Here is a 22,039-nt window from a genome sequence, read left to right on the forward strand (position 1 = left end):
CACACTTACTTAATAACCTTAACTCGTTACTTAACACGAAGAAGAAGAGTAGCGGGACGATGACGACGACGACGATGATGATGATGATGATGATTCAGAAACGTTGTTGCCAATCTAACGAAGCGAAAACCGTTTCTTTGATTTTTCAATGGTGCGAGGGGTCAAGGTGCGCTTCGATTCGTTCCTTTCCCAACCCTTCCCCCCCTCCTTCCTCGTCTCGCGCCATTCTTATGTAACCGCTCGATTGCAACAACTTGCCTCTACGCTATGAATATATACAATATATATATATGGTATTATTTATCGGTGGCGATTCATCGATGTCGATTAAGTAAGCAACGATGACGAAAAGAGAGGAAATTACGAATAATTGAAAATAAATGGAAGAAATTCAAGAACCGAAATTTAAGAAAAATCGAAAGCTTCTGAAAAATACTCGTAGATTTAAGGAAGAATTTCCCGTTTCTAAGAGTTACGTTCACGTAATTTTAAGGGGGAGAGGTGGAAAGGTCGGCCATTCCGCGTTCCCCTTGGCCGATTTCGCGGCGATCGAACGCCGCAATGCTCTCTCGCCACGCTCGCCCTTGCGAAAATTCTCGGATTCGCGTTTGTTACAGTTCACGGCGCGGCTCCCTTCCGTTCCGCGATCGCTGCTGCGCCGACGACACGCGCGCTCCCCGCGTCTGCTCCAGAAACCTACTTTTTCGCGACTCCGCCGTTTTCTTGGCGGCGCGGCTGTTGCGTCGCGTCGACCGACACTCTTCCTTCCTCTTCTCTCCGACAATTTTTCAATTTTTCGCGCGAAACGTTTCCTTTTTCCTCCTCGAAACTTCTGGACCGATTTCGTACGCGTCTCCCTTTCGTTCCTTTGATTTTTCTTGCGAAAGGAAGATTTGAACATTTGGAAGCATTTGTTGGGTAATTTTCAGCTGTTTTCAGGTTTCGTTTCTGGAATGAACGAAATTGTTGAATTCGATTCAGGTTCGATCGCTGTGAAATTCTCGAGAAGAAACTAACGATTAATTGTTACGCGTAATTATTAGTGATTTAATCGCAGATCTGATCAATCTTTTTCTTTTTCTTTTTCATTTTCGCTTTTACTTTTAATTCGCGAAAGAACATTCAAGAACATTTCACTTCTTCCATCGCTCTTCGTTCCTCTTCGAAAGAAGGGGACGAGAACGAAAAACTGAAAAGCTGAAAAAGAAAAAAAAATTTTCCAACGAAGTGCGTGTTCACGCCAATTCCACGAACTCCGTTTCTTCTTCTTCTCTCTCTCTCTCCTTCACCTTCGTTTTAACGCGTTTTGTCCGGTTCCCTCGCGATCCTCGAGGGAGCAAGTAGGCCAGCATCCCGTCGCGGCGAATCTCGCGCCTCTTTTGCCTCTTTTGCCAAGTCTCTCTTTCGAGTCTCGCTATTTCCAGTCGGCGACGCCGTTTCCTTTTTCTTCATCCCACTCCTTTTTTCAAAGGCTCTGCGCGACAACCCCTCGAGCGATCCTCTCTCTCTCTCTCTCTCTCTCTCTCTCCCCCTTCTCTTTCTCATATATATATTCTCTTTCTCAGGTATAAGCAGAAACGGGGCCACGTACCCCAAGGAACCAACCGGCCAATTTGGGAGACCGGAATTAGGCTTCGCACACACGTTATTCGCGCTGTTGCCCTTCTTCGACCCTTCTCTCTCTCTCTCTCTCTCTCTCTCTCTCTCTCTCTCTCTTTCTCCTTCTTCGCCGTGCTTCCTTTCGGCTTTTTAGTAGGTTACTCGGTTCCTTTGGTGAGGAGTGAGTACTTGGTAAAAAAAAAAAGAAAAAGACACAGGCGAGCGAGCGTGTATGTCGGCTTAAGGGAGGGGGAAAGAAATTGATAAATTTTGATAAAGCGAGATTATTGTTTCTTAAAATCGCTTCTTTTTATTTATTATTATTTTTTTTTAATAAAAAGCGGAATTTTTCTTATTTTTATCTTCCAGAAAAGATACAGCTAAGAAATAAAATTTCCATCTCGAGATAACGACTTGGCATCTTTTTTAAATCGAAATATCGTTGGAAACATCTTATTTATTAATTAATTGTCGGTGATTAAAACGAAGCTCTCGGATTTAATTTTTTTTTTTTTTTGAGATATCGATAAAGAAGCAAAATAGAATTATTTCGATTTAATTTCCGAGATATTACTTAATCGTGGGAATTTTAATATATTTTTTCATTTCCTCTGGGGGAAATATTATTGTATCCGTTTTTACTCTCGTCGATTTCCATATTTTTTTTCCCCCCCCACTTCTTTTTCTTCCCGATTAAAATTATCATTGCGAAATGATTATATAATGTCGTATTAACGACGATAATTAACCACGACGATAAACGCGAGAACATTATTCACTTTATTATTATTATTAATCTTCCTCTCGTTATTATATTATAATTGCCTAATTATACGTTACACGGCATTATAGTTTCGCGTAACGCGATATATTCGGGTTCGAGTTACAAATCGATTCGAGTTGCGTAAGAAAAGTTGTTAACTTGTAACTCGCGACGCGTAAAATTTCACTGGCAATATTGGTCCGATTATGCAACAGATTCCACAACGAGGATTCTCGTGGGGAGATGTCGAACGGAGGCGGGACGTTGCTTCGTGCAACGTTGCAATGTAACCCCGTCGTCCCGTTATTTGGACCAACAGTGTGTCAACCGAGATTCGTCTCTTTAACGCTGGAGAAATGTGGTACGTTGAACGGTACCGCGTCGAGCCATTCGACGCCAACTTGCCACCTGCTTCCGTTCGAATTCACGATTCTTCGGCCGCGAACGGGTAGAATCGCTTTTCCTTCAACCGAGAATTTTTCCGCGTTGCGAAGAGTTCGAAAAAAATTCCAGAGAGCGTAAAACATCTGAACAGAGATTTTAAAATTTTTAAATTTAGTATTTAGTAGAATATTAATGTAATGTATAGAGAGAGAGATTCTCCGTGAAATTTTTAAGAGCCCACCTTTTCCGCAAAAAAAAAGAAACAGTGTCGTCACGAGGAGTGTACGATGTTAAAGAATTGCGCGAGAATCTCGTTAAGTGTGTCGAGGAATCCGGACGGTTTGATACATGCCTATTTATAGGAATGAAGATTCATTACGCGAGGTCCCGTTTCGCGTATATCGACAGCTCGTTGTGCAATGTCTTAGAGTAATATTTTCTCGCGAGTATCCTGAGAAAATTGCCTTTATAGTTTTTTTCTTCGAAATAAAAAAAAAAGAAACCTTCCTTTCGTCTTATCAATAAAACTTGAAAGAAAAAAAAAAAATCGTCGAGCATTTTCAACGCGATATTGAACGATAAATGATCTGTCTTAAAAGTTGATTCTTCTCGTTTTAGAAATATCGAAAAATATGGATAAAGACTTGGAGATTGGACTTTTTTCTTTTTTAAGGGAATCGTGTTATTCTGCAAGTCGAGAAAAATTCATAAGGAAAAGGAACGTAGAAACAAAGAGACGTGGGCGTTTGTTGCTGATTCGGCTCAGCTTGAGTTACACAGCTTCTTATGTAATAGTCTTGCGTTTCGTACACGTGCTCGCGACCACGTGGACACCGGTCACGTTATGTTGACCGACATCTCTGAAAATGGAATTATTCTTACGTAGCCGACAAAATCTGTCGGTCAAACAGGTGGATGGCCACAATGACCGACACGTGAACCACCCTCATCCTCGACGAATGGTTTAGTTTTATTCTATACCGCCAATCTATTTCCTTCTTTCCTTCTAATATTCGCTATTATTGTCCCCAGATATTACGAAATATCCGTTTGACTATGTTCCGTGAAATCGTAATTAACGAATGGTAAAACAGTGTTTTTTCTATCTTTTTTGAAATATCGTTTTAAACTTGATTACACAAATTGCGACTATATTTTCCATCTTTTTGTAAAAAGCAACGTTATAAAAAATAATTGAATATTAAAATACAAGCGAATGGAATGCTAATAGCTATTAATGCTAATTATTAAAAACAATACAATTCTGGCTATTTTGTAATTATAAAAGGTTAATACCTAAGGAGTAAAAATTTAATTTTAGTCGGTAAAAATATATTTATCAATTATGTTATTATATTAATTATAATGTTTATTATCGTGATAAATTGTTAAATTGCCTAATTTAATAATAAAAATGCAAAAATCGATAAATTATTGATTATTTTATTCAAAAAATCAGTTTCGAATAAAGCAAAACGAATTCGGCAAAGAACGTGTATCTTCGTCGATTTTCGTGACAGTTACCACCACCACTCTACCCACGCGAGACAGGTAGCGAGGAAGAGATCATTTCTCAACGATCAGTCTGATAGATAGGTCGAAGCTCTTATTCTGACTAAATTTTTATAACATCGCGAAAAATTTTTATTACATTTATTCTAATATTTAATATTATCGTTATATATTATAGTATATTAGTATATATATATAAGTACATATATATATAGTATATTATCGTTTATTAATTTTGATTAATATTTTTTAATTACTATTTATTTAATTTATTCGTTTACATACACTTATTTATACATTCATTTTTTGATTTATTTTTTTAATTATGATTTTTCAATCGATTCATTTATTCTTTTAATTATTTATATACTTATTTATTAATTCATACTTTGATTTATTTTTTAATTTACATTTTTTTTCTATCCATTTATTTTTTAATTAATTTATATTTTCATTTGTCTATTTATTCATTTACTTATGCTTTTATCTATTTATGGATTGATCGATTCATTTATTAATTTACTTTTCTTTTTATTTTTTGTTTTATTTCATTAATTTATTTTTTCTCATATGGGTCTCGATGCGTAGCCACCTCCTCGTGGGTGAGACCCGGTAATTGGCATTGCTTTCCAAACCAACATTTCTTCCAAAAATATAAATTTTATTATACTTAAAGCAAGCTTAAAGATTACATTTACTACAATACACTCTGAGAGCAATGGCAAGCGAAGAGCTACGCACACCTTTTACGCAGTCCAGTCTTTTAACAACTTTGTACAATTTTAATCATTTCGATCAATTATCACTAGACTGGCCTCCCGATTAAGATTAAGTTAGATCAAGTTTATTGTAAATCCGTATCAAGACGTGCTCCCCCAACTCGAAGCGAATAAAAATAAAATTCTCATTTTTTATTAACGTTTCACTTTTTCGAGCCACTGACGACCAACGGTGTCGCGCAACGGTGGCAGGCGCCGTTGGCTGGGTGCTCTGCTTTCGGTGGTCGGTCGAGGGTCCGCGCTCCTAATCGATTGGTGACTTCGAGCACTCGATCAGGAGTTTGGCTTCGCGGTGGAACGTCGTTCTCGTAAATCGGCTCAGTGGTGGTCAGGGACAATGTCCTTTGCTCCTTCCCGTGTCGTCAGAACGTAAGTCGTTCCACCGCTTAGCCGTTGTCGTAACCCCCGACCGGTCACGGGTATCATCCGTCCAACGAGTGTCCCAGTAAGTCCATCGTTGTAAGTCGCGACGACGTGGGTCCGACGGTGACTTTTTTCGATCCTTCGAATATCTTATTTTTCCTTAGATCGTGAATATTTTTTTCAAAGTTTTCGCTTCAAGTTGGACGAGAGTATTATTCTTGATACGGATAGATCGTAAGACAGATTTTAGTATATCGAAGCATTTTAGGTTAAGTTAGTTTTAGGTTTTAGGTTAAGTTAGTAATGAAACTCGCCGATGGACGACGATGCGGGATAACGGATGGGCAATTTTTTAGATTTTAATATCTCGATAAATTGAATTGTTTAAAATTTATTCTACCTTATATTGTAAATTTTAGGAATCAAAATTCCATCCAATACGCCCGGCATGGTCGGATCATCGTGGGATGCGCGCCTAACCTTAATTGTAACTGTATAATATAAGATAATTTAGATAAGATTAATCAAGTTTCTTGTGAGCGCATCCCGTACAAAGATACGCCTCCTTGAACAGCGAAAATTATGAAATCTTGTATTTTAATTCATTCCAATTATTTCGTTCGAATGTTCCTCTAAAATATTCCGATCGTATTCCGTACGTTTACGAGTCGTCCCTCTCGCTCTTCGAGCCCGATTCGAGTCGACTGTCGCGCCGCCGTGGTCGCAGGCATCGTATATTGTCGTCAGGGCTTCTTCTCATGTGGTCGCAAGGCGTTCCACAGTTAGAATATCATTCGTTCGTGAATCGATCGAAATAAGCCGCATATATCGTCAATGGCTCGTATTTTGAATTTCTTTCGCTTATTTCTTTCCTCCTCTTGGTTTTCGTATCTCTTTTTGGATATTCCGTTTTTTCCTCAGAATTTTCGATCGAGGTATTTATTTATTTTTCTTAAAGATTTCTCTTGTTTCGCTTTAAGGGGGCGTATCTTTGACACGGTTTGCGTAAATGTATAGATTTAAGCCTCTGTAAAGATCGATGTAAAGATTTTTGTTATGCAAATTTATATTTTTAAATTTATTTATATATGTGTATATGATATTTATTTCTTATGATATTAATTTTTTATATTCTTTTAATTTATTTGATTCTTGTTATTTTTTTTAATTTTTATTAATCTTTTATTATTTTGGTTTTTGTTTTTTGTTTTAGCTTTAGGTGGGTCTCGACGCGTAGTCACCTCCTCGTGGTGAGACCTGGTAATTGGTATCGATTTTTCTCTAAATAAATTTTCAAAGATTAATCGTTTAAAAATCGATACCAAGCTAAGAACTACGCAGTACCTGTAGTTCAGTTTAATCTTTAACTCTAAAATAAACCCTTTCGAATATTTCAATCATTTAATTGGCACCATATTATACATATCATCGTATACAATTGTCCAATAAATAACAACAAATATAAATACTAAATTTTTTTCTCTTTTTCCCCTTTTTATCCAATCTTATCTATCCCCGATCTAATCCAACGCTAATCCGTGAGAACGAGTTGGAAAAATAAATAAACAAATAAATAAATAAATATCACGTCAAAGGGTATGGAATATGTCGAAACGCGATCAACGAGAGAAAATGTTCGATTGCGTCCACGACGACGATATATTACCGCAGCGTAGCTAAGACGATAATTATATGCTGGAAGCGTTGCCATTATCTAACCATAACTACTCCCACCTAGATTCCGCACAATGCGTCCGGAGTGGGACCTTTAAACGGTTATCGTTGCTCAATGCAGCCACCCGAGACCAGCCATGCGAGCGCGAGTGTTGCAACCCTGGCGCAACGAGCTGAATTGTCGTTAATGTTGAATTACAAGACGAGAATTTATTCTTAACTGCATGCGTATGCGTATTCGAGATTTGAAATCGTTCCTCGTGATTTTTATCTGGACGGATATAAAAATGTACGGAGATTCATCTATCTAGTTTCGCTAGTTTCGATATTCGAAGAATAAATAACGTGAGTTTCTTCGATATTTGACTTTTCTTTTTTTCTTTTCTGTGAATAGATACGTTTCGTCTTTGGATAGAAATTTTTGTTTTCTCGATAAGTGAAAAAGAGGAATTTTTATTTTTTTATTAATTATTCGTTGATATAACTGGTTCATAAATTTACAGCAATTTTTGAAATTCATATGCGCGTGGCGAACCGAGCGAGTTATTACGAGAATGGATATACGCGCTTCGAGAAGATGTAATGTATCATTTTATCTACAGATTCGGGATAAAAATCGTTTCGTGATGTATTCTCTTTTGCGGTAGAATATAGAGATAATAGTCACGAATAATGATGGATGGATGTTCGAATCTTAATAAAAAGAATCAAAGTTTTCAAGACTACGAAGATTCGAATTCACTTTGAATTCTAATTTTAGAATTCCTCGAAGCGATTGATAAGTCGTGCGAGATTTTCAAGAAATCGTATATACCGTTCTATTTCAAGGAGAATAACAGATTACTTGTTGCAAGATTTTCTTAGAATTATCAAACGATTTCCAAGAAATATTGGAGACTTGGATCCATTCGTAATCGCTATTATCGTGACAATTTGTATAAAATTCGATTTCGAGAATCCATCATTATCGTCGAGCATTATCGATATTCGTTTCGAAGAAAATCAAAGTAGATTAACCAACATTCGTCTTCGAAGTAATACGAATTCTCAACACCGGTGGCGAGATGTCGCTGCGTGGAAGAGGTTAGAAACGATTGCTAGCTAGCTCGTTCAATTTAATTAACGACTTCCATAATCGAATCGGGCGATAATTTACAAGTTTGTTCGTAGAAGCGTGGAAATCAGCGGATAGAACGCGAAACGGAGATCACGCGTGAACAAGAAAATAGCGGGAGGCGAGGGTAGAGGAGGAAGGCTTGGAAAAAGGCTACCAGAACCAGTCACGTGCGACCATGCAACGTGCCGGCTGCACTTATGCTAGGTTCACGGCCTGCCTCTACTACCTTGCCACTAGTTGTGACATAATAGGATCTCGCCACTTCACCGGCTATTCTACGCTCGATTCAATCGTGGAGAAATCGTGGCAACTAGCTCGAATCGACCAGTTTCGAATCTTTTCCAGTTTCACATTGTTAAAAATTGGCAAGTGATTTTGGTGAAATGAAGGTTTTTTAGGTTAGGATTTTCATTCAATTGTTTTTCTTTTTTTTTTTTAGATTTTTAGATTATCACGTACATACTTTTACATAGCAATGCTTTAACTTTGATATTTAATCGTTTGTGTGCGATACATGGATCGATAGTTCTGTCAATACTTTTTCAATTTCTGATAAAATTCTTTCGCGTTTGCTTATTACATAGGGAATAATAATCTTATCTTTTATTTTTTTCTTTCTCCTATAGATATTTTGTGCCCGCGTCATTCCTTTAATTATTCATTACATGATGATTCTTTTCTATTCCATATCTATTATATCTAATCAATAATTATTTCTATCTATTCTATAATTTATATAAAATATTTTTGATATAAAATATGAAAAAAAAACGATATCTTCGATCTTTCTTAACATAGTTATTCAATATACAGAATGTAAGAACATAGATAAGAAATTATCTTCTTTATCTAAACCTTGAAACAACACAACAACAACAATACTCACTACATGCAAAAAGGAGTTTAATTTTACTTTTTAATCTTTTTATATCAAATAAAAAATGAACAAAAATTCAATTAGACAGATAGAGATTTAAAACATCTCTATCTATCTAATCTTTCATTCATTTCATTAATCCTAACCTATACTCTCTCAAACTCCACACATTACCATCAAACCTCTATCGTTTATTATCCAACATACGTCCAATCGTAATAGGCAATAAAATCTCTCAAACGTCAATAAGCGTCGACCATTCTGAATCTTCGCAGGCAAATAATCTTACATCTAAATATCGTCGCGATCCACCAAGCGTTGGATCAAACCTCGCATAATCGAATTCCATTTCCTCGTCCATCGAACCCCTCGTCTCTTCGAACAATAACATCGAGCTCGACGATTAAACGTCCAGGATTCGAGTTCTACACGAGGCGGAGGAAAAGCGGAGAAAATCGTGGACTCGATCCCTCGTGGGAGGGGGCGCAAAGCGTCTTCGACCCTTAAATCCAATTAACGAGCCACCCTCCGCGTAGAGGCCGATAAATAATCGTGGCCTGTTCCTTCCCCCTCCCCTGGGATTAAACGCAGTCAGAATCTGTTCTGCGGCACGAAAGGACGCGCGTTTCCGTGTATCCTGTTCCGTTTCAATTTCACGCGATGGATTCTCCTCGTCTCGGTTCGTTGTCTCGCGTCTCGAGGGGTTAATAGAAGGCCAAAAAAAAAAAAAAGGAGGGATGTTGGATCGAGTTTAATGTTGGACTCGAAGGAAGTAGTTATCCTTATCCGAAGGGTATTATTTTTATGCCGGGTTTGAAATGAAAGTTGTAAGAAAGTTTGCGCCTTGACATAGAGCAAATCTTTGATCGAACTTTGAAAATTTTTTTTTATCGAGTAACTTTCAAAACGTCGCGAGAATTTTTGGAGAATTTTAAAAAACAGCAGACCTTTCGTCTTAAGTAAGGTTTCTTTTCCTCTTTCGAAATTTTTCTAATTTTCTTTCTTAAAAGCTTTGAATAATTTTTAATATTAGAAAAAAGGATCGAATTTTTCGTTTTTAAACTCGTTCGATCCATTTATCGATTTAAACGTATCGAACAAACGTAACAAGAGATACATATACGTACTTAATATTATGAAATAGTTCAGGATATGGCCGATCGCGAGCAAAAAAGCGATACACGCACACGTGCGCGCAATTAGTCTATCATCAGACGCGAGCGCGCGCGCGCGTATGACTCAAACCAGATGGAGGATTGAGCAACAAAGTTCTCTCTTTCTCTTTTTCGAGTAGTGGTCTTATTTATTCTTTTATTACGTTACATGTTTCCGTTACATATTCTTTTTTTATTCATTCTACGTGTTGTTTTAAACGTTTCTTCTGTTAAAAACATCACATTTTCTTTTTTTTTTTTTTACACGTTTGCTTTCCCAATTTTCTTAAAAATAGTTAAAAGCGAAACAAAGGTAAAATCAGACATATAAACGACATATAAAATAAATAATAGTCGAGTTAAGAGTATAAAAAAGAAATAGTCGAGGTATGTAAAAAAAAAAAAAAAATAAACGAAAATGGTTATCATGAGATAAAAATATAGAGATTATATATATCGACTGTATGGATGTCGTCGAATGGTTGAAAGTGATGAAACGCGTTCAAGCTTTGTTTCTTTGACGTGGTCTGTTAGACGTGCCGCAACCGCAATATTCTCCATCGCTTGTGTACGAACTCGAGGAATCCGAGGAAGACGAGCACGAGGACGACGATCGTCCTGAAAACAAAATCAATCTTCTTTCTCTTAACTGTCTCGCGTACGCGTGCGACAATATCGATCGAGTCGATATTAAATTAACGTATCCGGAAGAATTATTGTTTCTCGATTAATCCTTTAATCAGAGAAACAGAGACCAGAAACTTTTTCGGATAAATGATACAATTATTAAAAATTATACGTGGAAAACAAATATTACGATAAATATTCCCACCAGATATCTGGAAAGCATGGAATATTTCGTCGAATATTTTACTACTTTAATTCCTATAGTATATCATTTATATCGATCGAGTCGAATAAATTAACGATATCCGGAAAAATTACTATTTCTCTTTTTTTAATTCTTTAATATCAGAGATAAACTTTTCCGGATAATTGATATTATTAAAAATTACACGTGGAAAACAAATATTACGATGAATATTTCCACCAAATATCTCGTCGAACATTTTACTATTTTAATTCCTACGGTATATGTTTTATATCGATCGAGTCGAATAAATTAGCGATATCCGGAAAAATTATTAATTCTAGATTAATCCTTTAATATCAGAGACCAGAAACTTTTCCGGATAATCGATATTATTAAAAATTATACGTGGAAAACAAATTTTACTACGATAAAGCGGAACATATCATCGAATATTTTACTACTTTAATTCCTATAGTATATCATTTATATCGATCGAGTCGATTAAAATTACGGTATTCGGAAAAATTATATTACTTCTTAATTTAATCCTTTTGATCAGAGAATAACACTTTAATTCCTACAGTTTCCCTAATATGATCTAGGAAAAAATTTAATTGAAAAAAACTCTCACTTTTGCGTCTTCCAGAAGCTTTCTTTCTGGAAGACTTGCCGCTGTCGCACGATGATTTCGACGATTTGTTGGAGGATCGCCTCCCGTTGTTCCGTTTCCCCTTTCGGCTCGTTCTCGTTCTCCGTTTCGCTCTTCGGGGCGAGCTATCGAATTCGAAACAATCGCATTCCGAACAATCGCAATCCTCCGAAAGCGACGACTCCGAGGAAGAGGTGTAAGAAATCGAGCTGTCCGTGGTGTCGGAGTGGTACCTGCCGCTCCGCCTCCGGGAACCAAAACTTCTACACGATTTCTTCGGAGTTGACCTTCTGGAACTTGATTCAAATAATAATATAATAATGATAGAAAAAAAGAAAAAAAAAAAAATATTTAGGAGAATTAATGTGGAAAATTAAAAATTTCTCGAGAATAAATATATATACTTGAATTTCTTTGAAACAGGCTTTCGATATGAACAGAAATAATAAAAATAATAATAATAAATATAATAATATAAATATAATAATAAAAATTAAATTGTTTGTTGATTATGAGTTTTTCTTTTATTACTCGAGAAATTTAAATTTTAATAATAATAATTTTGATAAAATAAAATAAAAATGGTATAAAAAAATTCTATTACTTCTTTAAAATTACTCACCTCATTTTATTTTCTTCTTCAAACTGTTACTACGAGTTGTTTGGGATAGAAAAAACAGACCACTTCTTCGACTTTTCTTTATTACCTCATTGTTCGATTATTTAATTGTAATATATATAATATTCCTATTCAATACTCGACGTATTTGAAATTATGTACACACACATATATATATATATATTACAATTAATAAATAAAGATAGAAATTCTTCACGAGACAAACAATGATGTTGTTACCTTCTTCCAACCCAACGTTCGAATAATTTCCGTTGAAAGCAGTTCGTATCTTTATATACACACAATTGTCACCTTTCTGTATAAGTAATTAGTTTTTATCTAATTTTACGTTATCAACAATACGTTCAAATTTAAAAATAAAATTGGAAATATATATATATATATATATATATCTTTATCTAATAGAATTAAATTGTCGAGTAAAAAAAAATAATTTATTAAATTAAACACATTTATTATTAACGATATTACAATTATCATACATAAATCATTCTTTCAATCTCTTTTGTATTAATCGACAATTTTCAATTCCTTTTCCTCAGTTTATCGATCTCGGTATATCAATAATCAAAACTTAATAGTTGATGATTTATCTCGATGATTTTTCAAAACACACACACACATATATAATAATAATAATAATCGAAAATATAACGGGAAGAGATTAATAAATATATATCGAATAAATGTTATTCAGTAATTATTCCAAACTTTATTATTATTTTAATTTTAGTTATTTTCTCAAAGTTCGAGTGGAACGATTTCCATCTAAAAAATCTTCACGATTTTTAGGAGGAAAAACGTTTCTCCCTCGATTGGGAATCGAAACTGGCTTTGTGAATGTCGAAGAGAAAGATTCCCTTTCACGTGGTTTCAATTCGTTCTTCGAAGGTGCAGGTATCGAAGATTACGAGTCTTTTACGCCACCCCTCGTGGCTGACTCACGCCCCTTAATAAACCCTCGCAACCCCTCGTTTACGCGCTTCGAGACTCCCTCCAATATCTCCTTCGTCCTTCCACCGTTTCTGTCGAACAGGGATCATCGAATCTTGCTTCTTGTCTGTTCCGCCGTTTCAACGAAGGATCAAGGATCATTTCTGTAAATTATGTTCATTTTGTATTTATTGTTAGTTCAATAAATTTAATAATCTCGAAAATAAATTTATGTAATTTCACTCTTGTTAAAAAGTTTAAAAATTTAAATTTAGAAATTAAATATTGGACTTATTAGATAATAATATCGGATAATTTGACAAGATACTTTGAATTAACAAAATTTAGTAATTCAAAGTTTTCATTTCATCGGTGTAAAGGTATAGAATTATTAAAAAGTAGTAAAAAAAAAAAAAAGATATTAATTACATATTAACGAATGTTTATCAAAAACCTCTTCCAAAACAACGAATGAATTTTTCGAGTCCTTTGGGACTCCTCGTGGGGCAGTAGACGAAAGGGGGCGAAAGCTCGCGGCAACGTGGTCAACAGGCTATCACAGGTGACACAATGGAGTTAGCCCCGAGACGCGAGTTAAACGGGACAATGGGAGTGTACATATATCCGGGATCCATTGTCCCATCGATCCTCAATCTGTCACGTTGGGTGGGTGTGAAACGTCAAAACGCGGGGGGGGACAAAGGGAGCACGCCCCTGGGGATGACAACCATCGACCTGTGAATGGAGGACGCGTGCCATTACAATGGAGTAGCCCACTCGTCCGTCCAACTCTTCTCTCCTTCAACAAACTCCTCACCCATCGTTCCGAATTAATTCGAATTTCCCGCTTCGCGAAAAGAATGGACGAACACGAATTTCAATTGGTGAGTTTATTTCGCGTGAAAATGATGAAGAGGTCTCGAGGAAGTGTTTTTGCAAGAGTTTTTGTGTTCTTTATTATTCGCTGTTGTGTATAAGTGGTTACATCGATAAGGTAGGCTTTTTCGATCGATTATTTTTCCGATGTTACTTTGTCGGTAAAGAAGGATATGTAAAGTTGGAGAAATGATTTGGAAGATTTCAAAAAGCTAGAGGGAGAAGGAGGTGGGGGATGGAGAGGAGAGGGAGTGATAGATATCGGGAGAGGGAAACGGTTGGTTTTGCAGATGTGAAAATAGGGCGAGATATGATGCACGCCAATTACAGATAGCGCAATAATAAATAACTGACCAGCTACAGATACCAATTGTCTAATAACCTCGGTCGAAGCTCGTATATCAATTAAACAATTTAATTATAATTTAATCTCTTATCGTTTAATTTCCTGCGTAAATGAAATATTATATATATACATATTCAATTTTCGCTTCGAACGAAAGATTTAAAAAATATTTATACGACAAATTGAAATGAAATTTTTTTGTTGGAAAAGGGAATGAAGGAAATTCATTTACGCTCATTAGCATGCCAACAAATCGGAGATTCATTAGCGTTCGCGGAAACGCGATTTCGCCAAAAGCGGCACGGTCGATTGAAAGACGCGGCCGGAATCCGATTAACGAGAACCCCTTTTTCACCCCCACCCTGATTTTTCAGCTCGAACCGCGTGCTCGAATCAGCGGTGGATTCCTGGTGAACGGAGTCCTTTGAGCGTCGAGACGAGCATCAAAGGACTTTCTTATACGCTTACGCGGAACTCGGTAATAGGAAGATGACGTTTATGAGGCGGGCAGTATAACAAGAAAGCGCGAGCTATCTTTATCTCGAGAGCGAGAGACGTATCCGGTCGTGCTCTTTCTACCATCCTTCCATCTCATTCATGATGGAATAAAGGATATAACGAAAAACAAATTTACACGCGAAGGGTATAATATAAAAGTACGTGTAGATTCTCTAAACAAAATGAATACATAAAATGTGTATGTATGTGTGTATTTAGGATATATAAAAATTATATAGATTCTTCAAGATTTTTAATCGATTAAATTTAAACAAAGAAGAGCGTAAACTAATTCAAAAATACATTTATGAAGTAGATGAATGAGGAGAGCAATGAGTAAGAGAAGGACAGAGATAGAGTAAAAATTGTGAAATCAGCTCCATCTGTAGAGTGCCGCAAAAGAAACTCGTATAGACAAGGATAATGAATCAAACTGATCACTAACGTCATCTTTTGAAGTCAAAAGACACCTCTTTAAAAATATGGTAAGGTAGAATAAGAATTTAGAGCTGATGCCATCTTTTGAGTAATAGAAATAACTGTTTATAAGAATAGTGTAGAGATGGCGGTAGTATTGAATTCTTTCCTGCTTTCCCTACTAAAGTAATGTCTTTCGTATTCAAAAGATGACACTAATGCTCAATTCGTGCTCTATCCTTTTTCAATTATTTTCTGTCCTTTTTTCATGTATTTCATTTACGGCACTTCAGAAAGAGCGCTGATTTCGATATTCTTATCCTATCACTTTCCTTTTCCCACTATCGATCTAAATTCTAGTTTAAATTTTTTTTCGCGACTATTAAAGAATAAGAAGATAACGTTAACTTCAAACTTGCTTTATGATTTTTTTTCTTTAAGTGATTGATTAAAAATCTTAATAAACTTTATTTTATTAAATTTTTATATATCGTAAATACAGCATTCATCTTATATATGTCTATGTTTGAAATACATACATGTATATTATATAATATTTAAATTTTTATATATTTTTTTCTATTTAAAATATATTGTAATATTATATTAATCGAAACATTTTGTTTTAGAAATTGCAGTATCAACATGAAAGACTCCAGAAGGTAAGTATAAAGGTAAGTATAGGACTCCTTAGTCCATTAGATTTAAGTAAAATGTTGAAAAAATGATTCGTTCCTGTAAATATATCTATAGAGAAGGTAAGTATGGAAAAGGTAAGTATGGACAAGGTAAGTAAAAAACAGGTAAGTACATTCAATAAAAAATTTTACGTGCTACCATCTTTAAGCAATACAAAATCACACAATACAATATCGAAAAATTAAAAAAATTCTTGGATACAGAAATTATAGAAAAATTTAGTATGTTACCTCCTATAGAATTATATTTTTATAATAAAAAATCTAAAACATGGAAAGAATTGTAAATGGCAGAAATTTCAATTTTGAATTAGGAGAATATAATTCTAGAGGAGGTGGCACGCCAAATTTTCAGAAAATTGTTAGTTTGGCAAATTCTGGCAAAATTTCGACTTTTTATTAGGAGAACATAATTCTAAAGGAGGTGGCACGCCAAATTTTTAGAAAATTGTTAGTTTGGAAAAATTTTGGCTTAAATTTCGACTTTTGATTAGGAGAATATAATTCTAGAAGAGGTGGCACGCCAAATTTTCGGAAAAATTGTTAGTTTGGCAAATTTTGGCTAAAATTTCGACTTTCGATTAGGAGAACATAATTCTAGAAGAGGTGGCACGCCAAATTTTCAGAAAATTGATAGTCTGGCAAATTCTGACAAAATTTCGACTTTTTATTAGGAGAACATAATTCTAAAGGAGGTGGCACGCCAAATTTTTAGAAAATTGTTAGTCTGGCAAATTCTGGCAAAATTTCGACTTTTTATTAGGAGAACATAATTCTAGAGGAGGTGGCACGCCAAATTTTGAGAAAATTGTTAGTCTGGCAAATTCTGGCAAAATTTCGACTTTTTATTAGGAGAATATAATTCTAGAAGAGGTGGCACGCCAAATTTTGAGAAAATTGTTAGTCTGGCAAATTCTGGCAAAATTTCGACTTTTTATTAGGAGAACATAATTCTAAAGGAGGTGGCACGCCAAATTTTCGGAAAATTGTTAGTCTGGCAAATTCTGACAAAATTTCGACTTTTTATTAGGATAACATAATTCTAGAAGAGGTGGCACGCCAAATTTTCGGAGAAATTGTTAGTTTGGCAAATTTTGGCTTAAATTTCGACTTTTGATTAGGAGAATATAATTCTAGAAGAGGTGGCACGCCAAATTTTCAGAAAATTGATAGTCTGGCAAATTCTGACAAAATTTCGACTTTTTATTAGGAGAACATAATTCTAGAAGAGGTGGCACGCCAAATTTTGAGAAAATTGTTAGTCTGGCAAATTCTGGCTAAAATATCGACTTTTTATTAGGAGAACATAATTCTAGAAGAGGTGGCACGCCAAATTTTCAGAAAATTGTTAGTCTGGCAAATTCTGGCAAAATTTCGACTTTTGATTAGGAGAACATAATTCTAGAGGAGGTGGCACGCCAAATTTTCGGAAAAATTGTTAGTTTGGCAAATTTTGGCTTAAATTTCGACTTTTTATTAGGAGAACATAATTCTAGGAGAGGTGGCACGCCAAATTTTCAGAAAATTGTTAGTCTGGCAAATTCTGGCTTAAATTTCGACTTTTGATTAGGAGAATATAATTCTAGAGGATGTGGCACGCCAAATTTTCAGAAAATTGTTAGTCTGGCAAATTCTGGCTAAAATATCGACTTTTTATTAGGAGAACATAATTCTAAAGGAGGTGGCACGCCAAATTTTCGGAGAAATTGTTAGTTTGGCAAATTTTGGCTTAAATTTCGACTTTTGATTAGGAGAATATAATTCTAGAAGAGGTGGCACGCCAAATTTTCAGAAAATTGTTAGTCTGGCAAATTCTGGCAAAATTTCGACTTTCGATTAGGAGAACATAATTCTAGAGGAGGTGGCACGCCAAATTTTCGGAAAATTGTTAGTCTGGCAAATTCTGGCAAAATTTCGACTTTTGATTAGGAGAACATAATTCTAAAGGAGGTGGCACGCCAAATTTTTAGAAAATTGTTAGTCTGGCAAATTCTGGCTTAAATTTCGACTTTTGATTAGGATAACATAATTCTAGAAGAGGTGGCACGCCAAATTTTCAGAAAATTGTTAGTCTGGCAAATTCTGGCAAAATTTCGACTTTTTATTAGGAGAACATAATTCTAGAAGAGGTGGCACGCCAAATTTTCAGAAAATTGATAGTCTGGCAAATTCTGACAAAATTTCGACTTTTTATTAGGAGAACATAATTCTAGGAGAGGTGGCACGCCAAATTTTCAGAAAATTGATAGTCTGGCAAATTCTGGCAAAATTTCGACTTTTTATTAGGAGAATATAATTCTAGAAGAGGTGGCACGCCAAATTTTCGGAAAATTGTTAGTCTGGCAAATTCTGACAAAATTTCGACTTTTTATTAGGAGAACATAATTCTAGAGGAGGTGGCACGCCAAATTTTCGGAAAATTGTTAGTCTGGCAAATTCTGGCAAAATTTCGACTTTTTATTAGGAGAACATAATTCTAAAGGTGGTGGCACGCCAAATTTTCGGAAAAATTGTTAGTCTGCCAAATTCTGACAAAATTTCGACTTTTTATTAGGAGAACATAATTCTAGAAGAGGTGGCACGCCAAATTTTCAGAAAATTGTTAGTCTGGCAAATTCTGGCAAAATTTCGACTTTTGATTAGGAGAATATAATTCTAGAAGAGGTGGCACGCCAAATTTTGAGAAAATTGTTAGTCTGGCAAATTCTGGCAAAATTTCGACTTTTGATTAGGAGAACATAATTCTAGAAGAGGTGGCACGCCAAATTTTGAGAAAATTGTTAGTCTGGCAAATTCTGGCAAAATTTCGACTTTTGATTAGGAGAACATAATTCTAGAGGAGGTGGCACGCCAAATTTTCAGAAAATTGTTAGTCTGGCAAATTCTGACAAAATTTCGACTTTTGATTAGGAGAACATAATTCTAGAAGAGGTGGCACGCCAAATTTTCAGAAAATTGTTAGTCTGGCAAATTCTGACAAAATTTCGACTTTCGATTAGGAGAACATAATTCTAGAAGAGGTGGCACGCCAAATTTTCAGAAAATTGATAGTCTGGCAAATTCTGGCAAAATTTCGACTTTTGATTAGGAGAACATAATTCTAGAGGAGGTGGCACGCCAAATTTTCGGAAAATTGTTAGTCTGGCAAATTCTGACAAAATTTCGACTTTTTATTAGGAGAACATAATTCTAAAGGAGGTGGCACGCCAAATTTTTAGAAAATTGTTAGTCTGGCAAATTCTGGCAAAATTTCGACTTTTGATTAGGAGAACATAATTCTAGAGGAGGTGGCACGCCAAATTTTCGGAAAATTGTTAGTCTGGCAAATTCTGACAAAATTTCGACTTTTTATTAGGAGAACATAATTCTAGAAGAGGTGGCACGCCAAATTTTCAGAAAATTGATAGTCTGGCAAATTCTGACAAAATTTCGACTTTTGATTAGGAGAATATAATTCTAGAAGAGGTGGCACGCCAAATTTTGAGAAAATTGTTAGTCTGGCAAATTCTGGCAAAATTTCGACTTTTGATTAGGAGAACATAATTCTAGAGGAGGTGGCACGCCAAATTTTCAGAAAATTGTTAGTCTGGCAAATTCTGGCAAAATTTCGACTTTTGATTAGGAGAACATAATTCTAGAGGAGGTGGCACGCCAAATTTTCGGAAAATTGTTAGTCTGGCAAATTCTGACAAAATTTCGACTTTTGATTAGGAGAACATAATTCTAGAGGAGGTGGCACGCCAAATTTTCGGAAAATTGTTAGTCTGGCAAATTCTGACAAAATTTCGACTTTTTATTAGGAGAACATAATTCTAAAGGAGGTGGCACGCCAAATTTTTAGAAAATTGTTAGTCTGGCAAATTCTGGCAAAATTTCGACTTTTTATTAGGAGAACATAATTCTAAAGGAGGTGGCACGCCAAATTTTTAGAAAATTGTTAGTCTGGCAAATTCTGACAAAATTTCGACTTTTTATTAGGAGAACATAATTCTAGAAGAGGTGGCACGCCAAATTTTCAGAAAATTGTTAGTCTGGCAAATTCTGACAAAATTTCGACTTTTTATTAGGAGAATATAATTCTAGAAGAGGTGGCACGCCAAATTTTCAGAAAATTGTTAGTCTGGCAAATTCTGGCTTAAATTTCGACTTTTGATTAGGAGAATATAATTCTAGAAGAGGTGGCACGCCAAATTTTCAGAAAATTGTTAATCTGGCAAATTCTGGCAAAATTTCGACTTTTGATTAGGAGAATATAATTCTAGAGGATGTGGCACGCCAAATTTTCAGAAAATTGATAGTCTGGCAAATTCTGGCTAAAATATCGACTTTTTATTAGGAGAACATAATTCTAAAGGAGGTGGCACGTCAAATTTTCAGAAAATTGTTAGTCTGGCAAATTTTGGCTAAAATTTCGACTTTCGATTAGGAGAACATAATTCTAGAGGAGGATTGTTTAAAAAGAGATATAATATACTTACCTGATATACTTACCTAATATACTTACCTTATATACTTACCTTTTACAGCTTCTTATGTTATATTTTTTTTCTTTTTTTTTTAACAGTTTACTTAAATCTAGATACTTACCATTTGCATACTTACCTTTTTATACTTACCTTCTTCTTATTTTGTCCTGTTTTTTTACAATTTGCTTACTTCTAAAGGAATTCTATATAAAAAAAAGTACTAAATCATGTAATATTTCAAAAAATAATTAGTTTAGAAGATATTTAAACGAAATAAATAATATCTCCTGAACCAATGATTTTTTGTTAGAAATGTTCTAGTATTTTTTTTTATATAGAATTTTTTATATAGAATTGCATCACCTCATTTAAAATCACATATTTAAAAAATATGTGATTCTCTATAAAAGACGATAATTTATTTACGAAAAAAATGATCAATATCATGATACACTTTCTTTCAAATCATTCTACTTCTATCTAAAATACTCTTTAATACTACTGAAATTAAGAAACGAAATATTCTTCGTGAAGAAAGGATTAGATGCATTTATAATGATTTATAACATCCCTCTATATATACAAAAGAATATTGGTTTTTTCCATATTGCAAAAATATCGAGAAGAAAATAATAGAAATCTAACACGAGAACGATTTTGGAGAAAGGATCATTCCATTATTAAATATGTTCGTTCGAATGATATAATTTTGTTCGAAGAATATATCTCATATAATCATAAATAACGAAAATATTCAACTTATTTCATTAATTATTTCGAAACGAAATTGGTAACTCGTTAAGGAAAATTTATTCTAACTTCATCTATCGACCTACATCAAACTTCTTTCGACACGAAAGATTATTTTTTTATTTCGTTATCGAAAAGCTTATGTCATTATATTGAGCAAAACGTTATTCACTAATCGGTCATTGATAATGATAAACACATTCAACGAAAATATATTTATACGTAATAACGTAGATATATTGAATATATCTACGTTACGTAACAACATAACGAAGAAATATCGCAATCTAAATATTACATTCTGCTTCGTAACGAGGAAATAGAAATGAAAAACTGAATCTCTTTTTAAAACAAAATATAAATATCGATTAACACCCACGTTCGTTTCAATCCGAGCAGCAAACGCGAACTTCTGACAAACTTAAAAAAATAACTAAACTATACTAACAGAAACTAACCCAACAAAAGAAAACAGAGAAAAGTAAATAGCAAAAGACTAAAACGCAATTCACAACTTCGAAACTAACCTCATTTCTCAATCTATACCTCTTTCCATTTTTTCAATATCCACTCGGAACACCCTTCTTTCAATTTTTCCGATAAAAAAAAAAAAGAAAATTCCTAAACAATAACAAGAATCTATAATATCTCTAAAAGAAAAAAAAAAAAAAATTCGAAAGAAAAGAATCATCAAAATTTCCCTGATCTTTCCAATTTAAAAAAAAAAGGA

The 22,039-nt window shown here is 34.6% G+C and overlaps 1 protein-coding gene and 2 long non-coding RNA genes across 3 annotated transcripts; 1 reads left to right on the forward strand and 2 right to left on the reverse strand.

Annotated features, from left to right (window-relative positions):
* Positions 1-1,886: 1,886 nt before the first annotated feature.
* On the reverse strand, positions 1,887-3,676 carry LOC133666995 (uncharacterized). Its single transcript, XR_009832009.1, has 2 exons — positions 2,988-3,676; positions 1,887-2,889 (listed from the first exon to the last, which is right to left on the reverse strand). It is a non-coding gene; the product is annotated as an uncharacterized LOC133666995 (long non-coding RNA).
* A 501-nt stretch (positions 3,677-4,177) lies between these two features.
* Positions 4,178-10,587, forward strand: LOC114577277 (uncharacterized). Its single transcript, XR_003697258.2, has 2 exons — positions 4,178-8,157; positions 8,245-10,587. It is a non-coding gene; the product is annotated as an uncharacterized LOC114577277 (long non-coding RNA).
* On the reverse strand, positions 10,338-12,577 carry LOC133666993 (G patch domain-containing protein 8-like). The gene is made up of 3 exons (XM_062082088.1): positions 12,308-12,577; positions 11,668-11,981; positions 10,338-10,840 (listed from the first exon to the last, which is right to left on the reverse strand). Exons 1-3 carry the CDS (start codon positions 12,310-12,312, stop codon positions 10,725-10,727), a joined length of 435 nt encoding a protein of 144 aa, XP_061938072.1. The 5' UTR covers positions 12,313-12,577; the 3' UTR covers positions 10,338-10,724.
* Between the last annotated feature and the right edge of the window lie 9,462 nt (positions 12,578-22,039).

The sequence above is a fragment of the Apis cerana genome, linkage group LG11 (genome assembly GCF_029169275.1).
Source record: "Apis cerana isolate GH-2021 linkage group LG11, AcerK_1.0, whole genome shotgun sequence".
NCBI classification, from domain to species: domain Eukaryota; kingdom Metazoa; phylum Arthropoda; class Insecta; order Hymenoptera; family Apidae; genus Apis; species Apis cerana.